This window comes from Rhineura floridana, chromosome 19, assembly GCF_030035675.1.
Source record: "Rhineura floridana isolate rRhiFlo1 chromosome 19, rRhiFlo1.hap2, whole genome shotgun sequence".
Classification (NCBI taxonomy): Eukaryota; Metazoa; Chordata; class Lepidosauria; order Squamata; family Rhineuridae; genus Rhineura; species Rhineura floridana.
In genome coordinates this window covers 17,643,405-17,661,409 of record NC_084498.1, presented here as the reverse complement: position 1 = coordinate 17,661,409, position 18,005 = coordinate 17,643,405, and the positions used below count along the sequence as shown (strand labels likewise).

Here is an 18,005-nt window from a genome sequence, read left to right as displayed (position 1 = left end):
ACAAGGATGATCAGGGGACTGGAAACAAAGCCCTGTGAGGAAAGACTAAAAGAACTTTGCGTGTTTAGCCTTGAGAAGACTGAGGGGAGATACGATCGCACTCTTCTAGAACGTGAAATGTTGTCACACAGAGGAAGGCCAGGATCTCCTCTCGATCATCCCAGAGTGCAAGACACAGCATCAGGAAAAACTGCCTTTTAGAGTGGTACTACAATGGAACCCATGACCTAGTGAGATGGTGGGCTCTCTAGCACTGGAGGCATTCAAGAGGCAGAAAGACAGCCACCTGTTGGGAATGCTTTAAGTTGGATTCCTGCACTGAGCAGGGGTTGGACTCAGTGGCCTTATAAGCCTCTTCCAACTCCACTATTCCATGATTCTATGACACTAGGGAAAATGTCTTGCAAAAATGTGTATGCTAGGAAAAATTAGCATGAAAGTGTGTTATGAATTTTCATGCAGTTTTTTTTAATCAGAAACTGGTGCAGAAATGGCACAAGTTGAAGTTTAAATTGGAGAAAAGTAAGAAATTAAGAAATGTAAATGGGAGGAAATTAAGGAATTAAGGCCCTAGGCTATGGTCTGAAGGCACACGAGGTGAGCACCCTGCTGAAGCTAAGTAGGGTCAGGTCTGTTCACTGTCTGGATGGGAGATTGCCTGGGAACCATATGTAAGCCGCCTTGGGTTTCTATCATGAAAAGAAAGGCAGGGTATAAATGTAATAAATAAATGGTGGGGAAATGGACTGCCTTCAAGTCGATCCTGACTTATGGCGACCCTATGAATAGGGTTTTCATGGTAAGCAGTATTCAGAGAGGGTTTACCATTGCCTCCCTCTGAAATAAATAAATAAATAAATAAATAAATAATAAGAAACAGAGAAACTGAAATCGACAGATTTGACCATCCCCATTAGGTACCAAAAGAATGTAGCGGGCAGCTTAGTGTTTCCATATTTTTTTCTTGACCTAAGTTCAGTGCATTTTCTACAGGTGTATAATAAATATAATATACATTATAAGAATAACTATTTTGTTAACTTATATCCCATCCTCAAGTAAAATTCAGAGCAACTTATTCAACGTTTGATTAAAATAACAAAGTTAGATCACAACCTCCCCCCCTACAATAAAAAAAAAAACACCTGCAGATAACACAGCATACAAACCTGTGCAAATCCAAGGGTAATTTTTTTAAGCTAGGAAAACAAAAATGTGTTCATCTGTTTCTGAAAAAATAACAATGCAGAAATGAATTTCTCCCCCATCCCTAGTTAGGAGCCTCTGTCTCCATCCCTCCCAAGCTCTGTAGCCCCTTGCTCAAAGAATGGAGACGCTTAAAGGGTCAGATGCCTGTCTTGGAGTCTGGTGCTTCTCTGCTCTGTGGTCTCCCACCTAGCATGCACCCTGTGCTATTGGGCATGTGTGACAGCGTGACAGGCACTTGATTTCCTCGGGGGAGAGTGCTCATGAGGGGCTTGTGGCAAAGTGGAGAACTGAACAGGAAAAATGAGAAATAAAGAGAAACCAACATTTACAGATTCACCCATCCAAAGCCCCTACATCTCTCATTTTAGATGTTTTGCACTGGAGAAATGTGGAGTGGGAAGAAGACAGACTCTAAAATATAATTTATGGTGTTTTTCAAAGCCTTTAATTTCAGCGTGAGCCAAAGAGGGGCTGTTAGGGAGAAAGAATCTAGAGTATTTTGACATCTGTGCTATACACAGACTCTGTAAGATTTGTCTGTTGTCCTGCCAAGATCCTTTTTTGTGTTTAAACAGACTAAAAATGACTTAATCCTTTTTAGTTTTGTTTTTAAAATAAATCCTCTTTCCTTCCCAATTAATGCCAGGGACTGAATGGTGCCTACATACGAGCAACTACCTTATTAATTTATAACTTTCTTCTTTCCAAGTCAGGGGGGAGGCAACAGGATTTATGTTCCTCACATTAATGCAGAAATCGCACTGATGTTTTCTGAATTGATTTATTCCTATAGATCCATGCATCACCATGGAACTGAAGGTCAATATGTCCCGCTCCCTCCAGAATTAAGGCACGCTCCTCTGCACTGAAACATTCCTAACAAACATACCAGTCTGATGATACATTTGGCCAAGCAAATTATGGACATGCCAACGGTCTCCAATGTGTGAGGCAACCAGTAAGGTATCAAGGAGGTTGCCACAATGCTTACAGTGTAATCCTTCAAAAAGGAAAAGGAAGCTGAGTTAAATTTCAAAATCCACCATTGGGCAGTATTTTTATCAGGAACAACCACACTGTCCCTAAATAGTGAAAATAGCCTCACTCTCCCTAATGGTAAGGCTAGCACTGACGCAATTTCCCTCTCATCTTGTATACATTGTATACATTTTTGGTTGTCTGGAACAGAGCTAAACTGAGTTCAGGTCCAGGAAAATACTCTGAACAGGGATGGTGGGTTGAAATACAAGCAGATAGTAAAGCTGTGGAGTTGAAGGGCAGGTTGAATTCTAGTGGGGCTAGGGAGTAGGACCAGCTTACAAAGGGCATGATAGTGCCCCTTCCTACTCCATGAACAGAAGCTGACCAGACTGTCAGTTGAATCTTACATCAGCACTGGTGATTGACAGCATTCCCTATTGTGCTTCATGGCAGCAGGAGGCTATGTTGCTGATGCAGTATCCAATGTTCTCTGTCTGCTAGAGCAAGGGCTCTTGTACTAGCAGATGGGTGAGTTTCAATGTTGTGTGACAGACAAATCTAATACAACCATTGTGCTAGCGGAAACACACTGCAGATTGTACAATAAAGTTACTAGCAACTTGCTTGTGCATTCTCTTCTACAACAACGTTTGCTGGCACAAAACATTTCACCAGGGGAACAAGTATACTGCCAAGTCACTTTATCGTCGTGCTATGTTGGATACAACCTATTATTAATTATTATTATATAATCTAAAAACTGTTTATTTGCCAAAATGGCTTCTGTTTACAAGTATAAAAATATAAAATACACAATAAAACAATTTAAATAATTGTTTAATAAAACAATTTCATCAAAACATTAAAATAAGCATCCACTATTATTAAAACATACAAAAATAAGCCAGATTTTAAAAAGCATACTGATTAAAACAGGTAAAATAGCAATTGATACCAGAGGTTCAAGTTAGGAGATTAGGGAATTATTGCCTAAAGAGGTGTGTCTTCACCTGTTTATTGGGGCAATGCAGGCCATGTGGCACATGCAGCTCTGACCACTCCCTGCCCCATACCATCTTCTGCCTGAGGCAGCTACCTCACGCTGTCTAATAACAGGGCCAGCACTGCTGGGAAACAAGGCAGGAACAAGGAGAGGTACTGTACTAAATCTACAAGCTTTGCAGGAAAGATTAAAAACATAAGATGAGCTCTGCTGGGTCAGGACAAAGGACATCTTAGTTCAGTATCCTGTTCTCAATGTGGCCAACCAGATGCCTATAGGAAGCCCACAGGCATCACCTGAGTGCAACAGTGCACTCCCCACTTGTGATTCCCTGCAACTGTTATTCAAAGGCATAGTGTCTGCAAAGATTCTCCGTGGCAGCTAGCAGGAACAGGAAGTTTGCATGGGGTGGGGACAGGTGCCAGTGACCAATTACACAGAGAAGAGGTAGAGCAAAACAGAAGGTTTGAGGACATGCTTGGGGTCCAAGCTGATCATAATTTTGAGGAAGGGGAAGTGTCTTGGGGAAAAGGCTTCAGCTTGCCTTCTAAGAGATCCCAGGGCTGACCTTCCACAACTGGCAGTCTTGTTGGCCACATTGAAAGAGGGCAGGGGGAAATGCCTGGTTGAGTTAATAGATCTTTATTAAAGGCAACTAAGACTTTTTGTTTCATTTTTACATTTCAGGTATATTATTCTTGTGGTGCACAGTTCAACTTGATGGAAAGAGGCCTTATTTTATCACCGGGTTTCCCAAACAATTATTCATCTGGCATGCATTGTGTCTGGCAGTTCTTTATCCCTGCTGGAACATACCTAATGTTGGAAATTTTTGACTTCGATGTATTTGAAAGCATAAGTGAGAATCCACACTCCTGGAGTGGTTTTCTTTCCCTTCCGAAAAATACCTACAAGGAGTTTTCCCCCACTGAGGAAAATGCAGACTTCCCCAGCACCTTTCCTACTAAGACTGCCATTTTTGAAGAGTCTCACTCAAAGGATTTTTACAGTCTCCACAATGATAAATTTCAAGAGGCCACTTCTCAGAAACAGGAGTCCAACCAATTCCTGCATATACAAGAACCCAAAGAGTTAGCCATTACTCAGCCTAGTGAGCTACCACTCATGGGAGCAACTGGTGTCACTTTGCCGGAACAGATTACTGGAGGAGTGCAGGAGGATGAAGACCCAAATGACAAAATACTGTTTGCTCACCTTGCTGCTAGGGGGAGAAATGAAGATTCTGACGTCCGTAGCCATCCAATAGGAAATGATACTTCTGGAGAGGCTGTGGCCATTTCAGCAATGGTGTTGCCAATGGACACTTCCTCCGTTCCACAGTCTTCAGCTGACATTTGCCCCCATGATGTCCTATATGTCTCCGATCTCATTGCCTTTTCTTCTCGCTTCTGTGGAACAAATTCACCACTGAACAAGAACATGACTTTTGGGTCTTCTCTGAAGATGGTAGAAGTCATTGTGGAGCTGATCACGACGACGGATCGTGGGCGAGGCTTTGCAATGCTGTTTGAGTACAAGAATGACACAGAATTGATTGCCATGAGTGACTCAAAGGAGGGGACAGAAAATATTATCATGCTGGTCATCATAGCAGGGATCATCTTCTTTGCACTTGTTCTTTTGTCCTCACTCTGTATAGCTTGCAGGTAAGTGCTGCTGTTGTTGATTCATTTTTGACCCCTTAACTGGGGATAGGGGAGAAATTCAATTCAGTTCACGTTTAAAGGTGAACCTACCACATTTACACTTTCTGAAACAATATGCAAACCAGAACACAGCCCTCCTTCAAAATTCGCACGTCTTTGAATTTTGCAATGCAGTTCGCCAGCCAAGTAATGTGTACAAAAAAGGCACATATTTGACTACACTGGGCATAAAAATGCATATATTATTGAAAATAACATACAAGAATGCATTTCAGTGGGGAAAATTGCTTGCAAAGATGTGTATATTAGCTAAAACTGTATACAAAATGTGGTTAGGAAAACTCACTAAAATGCTGATGAATTTTAATGAGGATTAAAAACAAATACAAACATGGAAATGTGGAGAACTGAATCTAAGATTGGAAGAATGGGAAACTGAGAGAACTGAAATTGCTATTCGTCCATTCCTACCATTAACTATAATTTGAGAACTATCATTCTCAGTCATAAGCTGGGAATATTACTACGGCTATGTTTGATTGTTTCATTAAATTAAGAAGTGAAAAACATTTTAATTGATTCAAAAGTTGCGCCAGGCTAATGGGGCAATAGGGTTTTTAAAAATTTAAACTGCATATGTAACAACAACAAAAGCCCTGTAGCTTTTAACTGTGAACAGGCGTTCAAGATGATGCCGGCTGCAATACGTGCGTCTGTCATCTGAAAACGTAAAGTATGTTCTCTCTTTTTCTCTTTAGAATATTTTTCTTGTATGCAAATTCATGCAGATTATATTGATTAATAAATCAACTGAAATTCATAAGATTAATCTACTTAGTATTTCTTTCATTGAGGAACAACTTCAAGTGTTACCTTTGTGTCTGGGTGCAAAGCATGAAAAGCCAGAAAAAACAGCTTTTTTTTTTTTTGCCGTAAGTGCAGACTCAAGGATCTTATAGAACATGCATTCACTAAAGGCATCATATGAGGGCAGCTGTGGATGTCTTTTTACTGTCCTTTATACCTCAGATCGTTTTTGTTGTTGAAAGGCCTCTACAAATCAACGAATTTAAATAATTTTATTTCTTTTCCTTTGTTTTGAGTGGTGGTTTGTTTGTTTGTTCAAAATTATTTCTCACCCTTCCTCCCAGGGTGACAAATGATAAAACAATTTAAATATCTACAAACATTTCCAGCACAGATGCGTAATTACATTTGTAGGCAACTTTGCACACTTACTTAAAAAATACCAAAAAAAAACAACTCTTTCACTTATCCTACCATCAAAACTGTATTCTGGGAGGCAAACCCTATCAGGCTCTATAGTGTTAGACCACAGTTTACAAATCATTGGTTTGTACCAATAGTCACTCAGTGGCCCTTTTTGGCTGTGGTATTAAACCATAGTTGAGCACTAGTAGCAGCAAGTCTTGGCTTCTGCATGTTCCCCCTTCCATACTTTAAACTGTGGTTTGTTCAAATAAGCCAGGATTAAACTGTGGTTTTTTATTTCAGCTTGTTAATAACAGTTTAAACTAATCAGAATCGGTTGTAGGTGATAATTATTGGTCTGCCAGGATAGATAAAGTCTACCGCCTGTACCACATTCTCCCACAGATGTTTAAGACCTTAAATACAAGACCAAGGCTACGTGACGCCTTTTTTCAACACGGTGCTAACCTAGACAGGCTAGCTATTAACAACTCTAGATTTTCCTTATGGTACAGGCTTTATAAGGTCGACAACTATAAAGCGTCATATTTGGCTCGACCCCTTCCATTAAAACTCAGACAGGCCTTTACGGCACTCCGATTCCAAACCATGCCAAAAGGCAGTGCTGGATGGTCGTTATATGCAAACCCCGTGGACTGATCGCTTCTGCATATGTGGTTCTATGGAAGTTGAAGATTTGCCCCATTACCTTCTGGTCTGCTCTTTGTACTCCCACCCCTGGGATAAGTTCTTGAAGAACTTACTGGCAAATCCGTCCTTAATCACTGTCGACCAAATTTATTTTTACCTCATGTCTGATTTAGACTTTTCAATAACATACAGGGTTTCCCTTTTCGCACTGGCAGCCCAAAAAATTCATGCCAGAATTTTCAGACCAGGGGATTGATTGTGGAGGAGATAACCTTTGGTAACTTACTTATAGGGTATCTCGGCCATGTAAGTTACCACGAATATAAAGGAACAGCTCTACCAGTTGGTAGATTTTATTGTTGTTCACTGAATATGCATGTATTGCAATTTTAATGCCTTACTGTTTTAAATTTATTTGTTTAATATTTGTGGATGTTCGTTATGCAATGGCCTATGGCCAAGCAATAAAGTGTTGACTGACTGACTGACTGACTAATCAGAGTCCTCCAGATTTGGACATGACATAAGAAACTCTGGTTAGTTTAAAATTGGAAGTGGATGCTTCGTCTCCTACTAGGGGAAGGGCTGTAGCTCAGTGGTAGAGCATCTGCCTTGCGTGCAGAAGGATCCCAAATTCAATCCCCGACATCTCCAGGTAGGGTTACGAGAGCACCCTGCCTGAAACCCTGGAGAGCTGCTGCCAGTCAGTGTAGATAATACTGAGCTAGATGAACCAATGGTCCGACACTGTATAAGGCATCGTCCTACGCTCCAGTGTTGCATGTGTTGCAGTTTGCAAAATCTAATTGCTATTTGTGCAGGAACAATGGGTTTGGGCTGTATTATGCATGGTGTGGAGAAAGTAGATAGAGAAAAGTTTTTTTCTCTCTCTCTCATAACACTAAAACTTGTGGACTTCCAATGAAGCTGAATGTTGGAAGATTCAGGACAGACAAAATAAAAGACTTATTCACACAGCACATAGTTAAACTGTGGAATTTGTTCCCATCAGAGGCCGTGACAGCCACCAGCTTGGATGGCTTTAAAAGAGGATTAGACAGATTCATGGAGGATAATGGTTATCAAAGGCTACTAGCCATGATGGCTATGCTCTGCCTTCACTCTTTCGAGGTGGTATGCTTCCAAATACCAGTTGCTGGAAAATGCAGGAGGGGAGAGTGCTGTTGTGCTCAGGTCCTGCTAGCAGGCTTCCCATAATGGGCATCTGGACGGCCACTGTGAGAGCAGGATGCTGGCCTAGATGGGCCACTGCCCTGATCCAGCAGGGCTCTTTGTATGTTCTTATGTTCTTGCAGCCCCAGGTCAGAGGAGGAGAGGGAAGAAGGGAGGATGTGAACCCTGGGCTTGCTGCTGTTTGTACCTGTAGTGCTAAACCAGGGGTAGCCATCATGGTGCCCTCCAGATATTGTTGGACTGCAACTCTCATCCGTCTCAGCCAGCATGGCAAATATTCAGGGATGATGGGGACTGTAGTTCAACAGCATTTGAAGGGCCCTGTGTTGGCTACCCCTGTGCTAAAACATGGTATAGTGTTATCTCTGAACCAAGTCAGTATGTAGAACCACTTATAAGGGCACTGGTTTAGGTATATTGGGAAATAGCTGCATTGCATAAAGCCTGCAATACAATAGGAGGGGGGCTCTAAATGGTAACCCTACAAACATAAGAAGGCCCTCTGATGGATCAGACCAAAGGCCTATGTCGGAGTAGCCAACAAGAGTTGTTGTGGACTACAACTGCCATCATCCCTGAGCATTGGTCATGGTGGCTGGAGCTGATAGTCCCAAACATCGGGAGACCACCATGTTGGCTATTCCTGGCCTATGTAGTCCAGCATTCTGTTTGTACAGTGGGCAACTGGATGTCTCTGGGAAGTTCACAAGCAGGACACAAAGAAGCACAATAGCTGTCTCCTACTATTGTTCCCCAGCAGCTGGTATTATTTTAGGCAATCTTCTGGGGTGGAAGAGCTCATACTAGTGATGGGCAGGGCCAGAGGCAAGAATGGGTGGAGTGGCAAATGTGAATTTCACCTTTGTACGGTAGGTTAGTTTCTGCATATGCTATGCCCCTCTCTATACTCCATCCATGCAAGAAATATTACCATAGCTCAAGGACACATTCCAGCCAGGCAAAAACACTTGTAGTGCAAAGCAAGGCCAGTGAGGATGTGGCCCAAGGAGAGTTCCGAGGGCCAGATAGAGAGGCCTGGAGGGCCACATTTTGCAGTGAAGTTATCCAGCCAAAGAATGTGTAAAAAAATGCATATATTGGGGGTAAAGTGTGCATAAAAATGCATATAGTGAAAATAACATTAAAATGCATTATACCAAGAGAATTTGCTTTGCAAATAATGTGTATATTAGATAAAACTGCATACAAAAATGTGTATGTTAGGAGAAATTCACACTAAAATACTGATGAATCTTCATAACAGTGTTTTTTTTATCGCAAGCTGATATGGAAATGGGGAGAACTGAATTTAAGATTAGAAAAACGAGCAACTGAGAGAAACCAAAACTGACAGATTCACCCATCCCTAGCCAAGAGTGGACTTGCATTGTAGAAAGGCTGTGAATTCCGTTCAGTTCTGGTGTTCAAAGCCAATTACTGAGCTCAGAATTCTTTCATTCTAAGTCGAATGGGTTGGATCCTGACACACTTACTTTGGCCCCAATGAAATCAATGAGACAAATTAGCCATAACAAAGTGAGCTCCCATTGAACCCAATGGAGCTTACTTCTGAGTAGACATGTACTGGATTCCAGTCTAAGTTACTTGAAATTACTTCCCACTGAAATCAATGGGAGCTCACTTGTTATGGCTAATTTGTCTCATTGATTTAAAATTAAATAAAAACCTGGCTGCCACTGAGTAGAGTGAGGCAGCTGCTTCAGGGGGCGCATGATGAGGGGAGGAGAGCAGGCAGAGCCATGTGAGCCACATGGCCTTTCCAGCACCCCCTAACCTAGCCTGCTGCCCTCAAGTATGGTGGTGGAGGACTTTGTCCCATTGCCATTGTTGAAGGAGGCACTACTCCAAGTTGGGTCAGCTTTTGTACACAGAATCAGGCAGGTGCCTTTTTTTTTTTTTGCCTCAGGCAGCAAAATATCTTGGTCTGGCCCTGTAAAAAAAACACCACCACTCTGCTAACCCCAAGCCTGCCCACCGCTACTGCAGGGTATGCCAGCACTGAGGGGAAAGTGCTGCAGAGCAGTGTAGTGGCAAATTTGGAAATGCAGGGCCCTTTCATGTTAGCCACAGCCCCTCCCCCCTTTTTGCTGCTGGTTTTAGAATCCTTGTTAATGCCTTCTCCCACAACAGCAGACATCCCTAGGAGCCAATAAACATGAAAGGGGAGAGTGTTAGTTACTGAGAAGAATCTTCTCAGTGGCTGACTGACTTCCTTTCACTCTGATTGGCTCCAATCAGAAGGAAAGGACAAGGAAGCATGTTAGAAGACTCTTCTCAGTGGCTAACACACTCCCCTTTCATGGCGATTGGCTTGTAGGATGCTGGAATCACAGGGATCCTGTTGGGACCCTGCTTCCAAAAAAGTAAGGGGTCTAAGACCCCAGATCACTGTACCACTAGTGCTGCAGTGTAAATACTAAGTGTATTAATTATAATTATTAAGCCACATCTGCACCATACATATTAAGCAGTGTTATACCACCTAAAACAGCCATGGCTCCCCCCCTCCCAAATCTATAGCTTTAGCTTGTTAATTATCTACTATAGTAGTAGTAGTATATAGCTTATTAATTATCTCTGTCTAAGGAGTTTTTTGAAGATCCTTTTTCCCCTCACAAAGCTACGATTCCCAGAGTGGTTAATCAATCAATCCCTCTTCCCAGAGAGCCTTGGTAATAGTAGCTCTGTGAGGGAAAGAGGGGCCTCCTAACAACTCTCAGCACCCTTAACAAATCACAGTTCCCAGGATTCTTAAGTCATGCTTGTTTAAAGTGATATCATAGTGCTTTCAATGTATAGTGGAAATATGGTCTGTTTCTTCTGTTCTCTAGACCCACAGCATTCAGCTTCAGTGCATCCGAAGCACAACATCCCAAATTAGCTGACCCAGAAGATGGAAGCCTTAAGTTGCTCCGTGGTGGGGGTGGGTGGGTAAATGCCTCCACAAAAGAAGTGAATGACCTTGGAATCATTTAGTTTTCAGAATGTGTCCTTCTTTCTCCTGCACACCATGCCTTGTCCTTGGGAGAACCAGTTAGAACTTGGCTAATCCTTCCCTTCCCTCAGGTCTCCTATGCTCCTTTTTTAAATTAAAAAAACGATCATTATTATTGGTTTTAATGTGCACCTGGTGGCTGGCTAAAAGCAGCCACTGCCTATGGCGCAGGCCACATTTGGCACCCTGGTGCCATTCTAATGAACTGGGGGGGTGTGTGTGGTCATTGTGTGTGTGTATGTATGTGTGTCATCAAGAAATTCTGTCAGAGACTCATTCCCTTCAGCCACAGCAAGCTCTCTGGGGAAACTCCAAAATTTTGCCACACTGTCCCCTTTGTTTACTGACTGGGGAAGGAATGAAAGCCTCAGTTGTTGGTTGGCCAATAATTCTAATTACCTTTGGCCATGAGGCCAGGCCTGAGTTACCAGTGAGCTTGTTTTCTTCCCTCTTCTTTCTCAAGCCCCCAAGAACAAGAGGCTTCTCCACCTTATTTAATTTGAATCGTGCCCTGCAGAGTCCCAAGTTGGTTTTTCTTTTTTGCTCTGTGGCTGCAAAATAAGAAGAGGCTGCAACAGGGGGGGAAAAAAGTGTGACGCCTGACCTGCCAAGGAGCTGTTTCTGAGGGCAACCTCTGGGTTTATAGCCGTCTTGCCAGATGAGAATGAGCCTGTTTTTCCCTCGCAGTCCCTCACATAAAGCACCGAAGGCTGCCATCCTTGCTCAGTTTTTCCACTTAGTGTTCCTTAGAGTGCAAAGCTCAAGCAGGCCTTGCTATATGGCACTCTGAAGCTGACTATACTAGCTAAGAGCCAATGACTGTCTTTATCTTCGGTGACAGACACCAGAGAGCTTTTTTGTGATGGCATGGTGGAGCACTTGCCCCTTGTGTTGGCTCCCACAACACTTTTATTAAGGTTTCAGTACCTGCACCTCATTTTTTAACCCAAAAAAGGACTGTATGTATATACGTGTGTGTGTGTGTGTTACTGTGTTAGGGATGGGATCTGTTGGCCGGTGCCGGTTTTGAAAGCATTCTGCCAACCTAACAGGCCGGTATTGATTCAAGTTAGTTCTTTATGTGCTTAGCTGCTGCTTTTACCTGTCCGTTTTTCCCCTCAGAAATATATTGATATTTATATTGATATTTTCAAAGGAAACACTGATAAAATTATCATGCTTAAGATCAATATTTTAGAGGCAGGATTTTTTAAAAAACCATTTTCGAAAAGAGCCACAGAACATCGCTGCATAAAAATCCAATCCTCAACAATAGAGAATAGGCAAATTAATGGAAAATTCAGTACCAAATCTGAATTGAGTGGAATTCTGGCACATCCCTAGTGTATATACAGTGCTGTTGGGGATAAAAAAATGAGGTGCTGGTACTCATATCTTGATGCAAGTGCCATAGGTGCCAGCGCAAAATGGCTGCCCCATGCAGCAACAAAAGAAGTCACTTTGTACTGGTGAGTACTGTCACAAAAAACCCTCTGTGTGTGTGTGTGTGTGTGTGTGTGTGTGTGTGTACAGACACAGAGAGGTATAGTTGTAGGCTTATAAATTGGAAGGCCCTGTGTGTGAAGTGCTGTCTGATGCTTTTATAAATATCTGTTAATATGCTAAAGCAGGGCTGGTGAACCTTTGGCCCTCCAGCTGTTACTGAACGACAATTCCCATCAACCCCAGCAAGCATGGCTAGTGGCCAGGGATGATGGGAGCTGTAGTTCAGCAAGCCACATTCCCCCCTCCATCTTTGAGCCAGGTGAGCAAGAGGCATTGTCACAGTTCAAGGCCACATTCCAGCTACGCAAAAGCACTTAAGGTGGGTGTAGAGCAACACTAGTGAGGGGTGGGGCCTGGAGATAGTGGGTGTGATCTCCACCAAGCAGAGGTCCCTTGCAGAGGTCCAGCCAACCACATGCATGCTTGCCCTTTGTGGGTATTAACAGCTAACCATAGGGGATTGACTGGGTGGATGCAGGAGGTGGTAAATCTGGTGGCAATGTTGCATCAGTTCCTTAAGAAACTCTCCTTGGACCCAGTTTCAAATATCCCCCTTTTGGGCAAGGTACTTGAGAGAGAAGTGGTTGGACAGCTCCAGGAGTGCTTGGAGGAAATTTATTCTTTAGATTCATTTCAGTCTAGCTTTTGGCCCTATTGTAGCACTGAAACAGCCTTGGATGACCTCTTCTAGAAGAGGGTGATGTTGATTCTTTTGGATCACTCAGTGGCTGTTGGTACCATTCTCCATAGTATCTTGCTGGAACAGCTCTGTGAGATGGAGACTATGGTGTTATGGTGGCTCCATGCTTAATAGGACCGATTCCAGAAAATAGCATTGGAGGACTTCTGCTGTAACCCATGGCAATTATGTTGTGGGGTCCCACAGGGTTCCATCTTGTCCTTCATGCTTTTATCATCTATACAAAGCAACTGGTCATCAGGGGATTTGGAAAATGGAGCCAGCAGTACACCCAGCTCCACTTCTAATTGTCACTGAAATCAGGTGAGGCCTTACAGCTGATGGACTTGGAGGCAGTAATGGACTAGACAAGGGCCAAAACACTGAGGCTGAATCTTGACAACATTGAAGCACTGTGAGTGTTTTTTGGATCCATTAATTAGGTAGGCAGCCTGTACCAGGTAGAGTAAAGTCAGGTGGAGGTGGAAACAAAGCCCTATGAGGAGAGACTGAAAGAATTGGGCATGTTTAGCATTGAGAAGAGAAGACTGAGGGGAGATATGATAGCACTCTTCAAGTACTTTAAAGGGTGGCATAGAGAGGAGGGCCAGGATCTCTTTTTGATCATCCCAGAGTGCAGGACACGGAATAATGGGCTCAACTTACAGGAAGCCAGATTTCACTGAACATAAGAAAAAACTTCCTAACTGTTAGAACCAATTACTTAGATACATGGTGGGCTCTCCAACACTGGAGGAATTAAAGAGGCAGATGGAAAGCCACCTGTTGGGTATGCTTTAATTTGGATTCCTGTATTGAGTAGGGGGTTGGATGCAATGGTCTTATAGGACTCTTCCAGCTCTACAATTCTATGACACTCCCCCTTAAAGAGCACGTTTGTAGTCTGGGGGGGTACTTTTTGTCACTGGAGGGGGGCTCAGGTGGTCTCAGTGTTACTTGTTCCAGTTCCAGCTGCTTCACCAGCTTCGGCCTTTCTTGGATAGACATAGTTTTGCCACAGATCAAGAAATGATCATCTATTTACATATAGCACCATGCTAGAGCATGGAAAAAACCAGAAATACCAAAAATAGAAGATTGTCTAATTACAACTTGGAGCAAGGCTAACTTGGATCAGGGTTTTCAGTGTTCTGGAGAACAGCATTCTGGTTGAGATACGATACTATCTGCACTTTCTGGAAACAATTGAAGACATTTTTGTTCTGACAAGCTTTCCCAGCTGGATGAATAGGTCTCTGCCATGGGTGTTCACTTTGTATTGTTTTTAAATCCATATTTAGCTGCTTTTTGTGCTGTTTTTAACTCTCTTTTTTAGCTGTTCTTACAGTATTTTGTTTATCACTGTGGGACACATGGAAGGCGATGAATAAAGAACAAGAATAGTAAAATCTGGGACATTGTGCAAATGGTTAAACTTACAAATGTGGTTAGTGTTAGGGAGGGTAGGCAAAGAGAGGACACTTTTATTGAAACATTGAGTTTATTTATCTCTTATTAGAATGAAAGAATGCAGGATGAAGTAAACATATGTTGCCGGGGAAAATATAAACTGAACTATTTTGGAAAAGTTATTTGGCATTTACATTATTTACGAATATTTCCACACATATGTATACACTTTTATCTATTTAGATGCATTTTGTATCTGTATTCATGTATGAGTGTATTAGCCATGACACATGCTCTGGTAACCTTCTGTTTGGATTACTGTAATGTGCTGTGCATGGGACTGTCCTTAAAGACTGTTCGGAAACTATAGCTAGGGCAGAATGCCGCTGCGAGAACACTGATTGAGGCAGATAATATGGATCACATAACACTGTATGAAAAATCTCCATTAGCTCCCTGTTCATTTCTAGGCTGAATTTTATATGCTTGTATTGACCTATAAAGCCCTTACATGACTTGGGGCCCAGTTATTGGGGCCAGGCTTCCAAATACCAGTTGCTGGAAACCACAGGAGGGGAGAGTGCTCTTTGCACTCAGGTCCTGCTTGTGGGTTTCCCATGGGTAACTGTGAGAACAGGATGCTGGACTAGATGGGCCATTGGCCTGATCCAGCAGGCTCTTCTTATGTATCTAAAGCTGGCATGGGGAACCTTTGGCTCTCCAGATGTTGCTGGACTACAACTCCCATTGGCCACAGCAAGCATGGCCAATGGCCAGGGGTGGTGGGAGTTGTTCAGCAGCATCTGGAGGGCCAAAGCTTCCACACAATTGATCTAAAGAAACAATTGTTCCTATATCAGTCTGCCCAAGGTGTTAGATCAGTGAAGAAGGCTCTTCTCATTTTCCCGTTACCAGGGGAAACACTGTGTGTGTTATAGCACCCATGTACGGAAATCCTCCCTTCCCCCTGCCTGAAGTAAATCAGGTGCCAACCTTTTTATGCCTCGTTAAAACATGTATGTGTGCCTGGACATTTATGATGTATGCATTCACTACTGCGTTTTGGTGTTATATTTTATTCTGGAAAATTTAATTTGTGTTTTTTCCTGTCCTTAACTGTACAGATATTTGATTTTAGAAAAAAAAATGCTTTAACTTGTTCTGAAATCCTTGAATTAAGAGTGAGCTAAGAATTTTTCAGATGCAGAACAGCAGACACAATAAATTGTGGCGTCAGATGCCTTCTACAACTCCAATCCTACTTCTCTGATCTTTCTGGAAACACCTTGCCTAAAATCTCTGAAGAGATTTGCATTTTCCTTCTCTGAGCTGATTTATTAATTATTTATTTAGACAATGTCTATAAACTGTGCCTTCATCCAAATATGGATTCCAGGGTGGTATATGTGAACAAAATATCAATATGATATTAATATAAAAAATAAAAATTGAAACACAATAGAATCAGTGAAGTAATAAACCAACAAATATTCAACCAGCTAAAACAATGCAGTTTAAAAAAGAAAAGAAAGCCTGGGCAACTAAATGTATCTTAACCTGGATCTAAAAAGACTACAGTGTTTGTGCCTTTCTTCCTAAAAGACTTATACAAAGATGGGAAACATTTTTTCAGCCCAAGGGCCGCATTTCTTTTTAGGCAACCTTCCAGGGGCCATATGCCAGTAGTGGGTGGGACCAGAGACAAAAGTGGGTGGAGCAATAAATGTATATTTCACCTTTATACTGTAGGCTAGCTCACCACCACCCCCTATCTTCCATCCAGGCAAGCAAGAACCATTATCAGAGGCCAGTGACACAATTCAGTCAGGCAAAAATACTTAAGGAGAGTGTGATGCAGGTCTAGTGAGGAGAGTGGCCTTGGGACAGTTCCGAGGCCCAGACAGAGAGGACTGGAGGCTGTCTTTGGCTCCCATTCCTGAGGTCTCCCATCCTCCCCCTGGACTAATAGATACTGCTGACCTTCCGGCTGGAGGGGCTGCTAAAATGTACATAAATATGATGTTTCCTCTTGACTCTTTTTTTCTCTCCCATTCCCGAATCCCTCAGGAAGAAATTGTGTCCCAAAAGGAGCTCTTTGGATGTACTCAGTGATCAAGAGGTTAGTGCTAATAGTTTGTGATCTTGCTGATTTGTGCAGGTTCTTGGTTTTCCTCTCTTTGATTCTTGTTGCTGTCTGCCTGAAGATGTTGACTGGGGAATGTTTTGAGTTGTAGAATGGGATCCAGAATGCTGCCATTGATATCAATGAGCTCCAGCTGGTGACGCCAAGTCAAGAGAATGAAAACAACAACCACTCTGTTGACGGAAACGGAGCAGGTGAGTAGCAAAAGGTTAGGAAAAGCATTGTTTTCAGAATTCATCTGTTATGTGCCTTCAAGTCAATTTCAACTTATGGCGACCCTATGAATCAGTGACCCTCAATAGCATCTGTTATAAACCATCCTGTTCAGGTCTGTGGCTTCCTTTATGGAATCAATCCATCTCTTCTTTGGCCTTCCTCTTTTTCTACTCCCTTCTGTTGTCCCCAGCATTATTGTCTTTTCTAGTAAATCATGTCTTCTCATTATGTGGCCAAAGTATAACCTCAGTTTCATCATTTTAGCTTCTGATGATAGTTCTTGTTTAATTTATTCTAACACCAATTATTTGTCTTTTTTGCAGTCCATGGTATCTGCAACGCTCTCCTCCAACACATTTCAAATGAGCTGATTTTTCTCTTATCCATTTTTTTCACTGTCTAACTTTCACATCCATACACAGAGATCAGGAATACCATGGTCTGAATGATCCTGACTTTAGTGTTCAGTGATACATCTTTGCATTTGAGGACCTTTTCTAGTTCTCACATAGCTGCCCTCATTAGTACTAGCCTTCTTCTAATTTCTTGACTATTGTCTCCCTTTTGGTTAATGACTGTGCCAAGGTATTGATAATCCTTGACAAGTTCAATGTTCTTGTTGTTGACTTTAAAGTTACATAAATCTTCTGTTGTAATTACTTTAGTCTTCTTGACGTTCAGCTGTAGTCCTGCTTTTGTGCTTTCCTCTTTAATTTTCATCAGCATTCATTTCAAATCACTAGTTTCTGCTAGTAGTATGATATCGTCTGCATATCTTCAATTATTGATATTTCCCCCTCCAATTTTCACACCTCCTTCATCTTGGTCCAGTCCTGCTTTCCGTATGATATGTTCTGCATATAGATTAAACAAATAGGGTGATAAAATACATCCCTGTCTCACACCCTTTCCCATGGGGAACCAATCAGTTTCTCCATATTCTGTCCTTACAGTAGCCTCTTGTCCAGAGTATAGGTTGTGCATCAGGACAATCAGATGCTGTGGCACCCCCATTTCTTTTAAAGCATTCCATAGTTTTTCATGGTCTACACAATCAAAGGCTTTGCCGTAATCTAAAAAGCACAGGGTGATTTTCTTCTGAAATTCCTTGGTCCATT

General features: G+C 42.2%; 1 protein-coding gene across 16 annotated transcripts in view; it reads left to right on the top strand.

Annotated features, from left to right (window-relative positions):
- Nucleotides 1–18,005, top strand: part of LOC133373493 (uncharacterized) — a 67,872-nt gene that overhangs the window by 34,741 nt on the left and 15,126 nt on the right. For 13 of the 16 annotated variants that reach the window (XM_061603329.1, XM_061603330.1, XM_061603316.1 and 10 more), the window contains exons 2-4: nucleotides 3,881–4,860; nucleotides 16,596–16,647; nucleotides 16,763–16,865. In XM_061603329.1, coding sequence (XP_061459313.1) covers nucleotides 3,881–4,860; nucleotides 16,596–16,647; nucleotides 16,763–16,865 — 1,135 coding nt within the window. Of the gene's footprint in view, nucleotides 1–2,002; nucleotides 2,173–3,880; nucleotides 4,861–16,595; nucleotides 16,648–16,762; nucleotides 16,866–18,005 lie in introns of all 16 variants that reach the window. The other 3 variants (XM_061603317.1, XM_061603319.1, XM_061603318.1) reach the window with 1 other exon arrangement.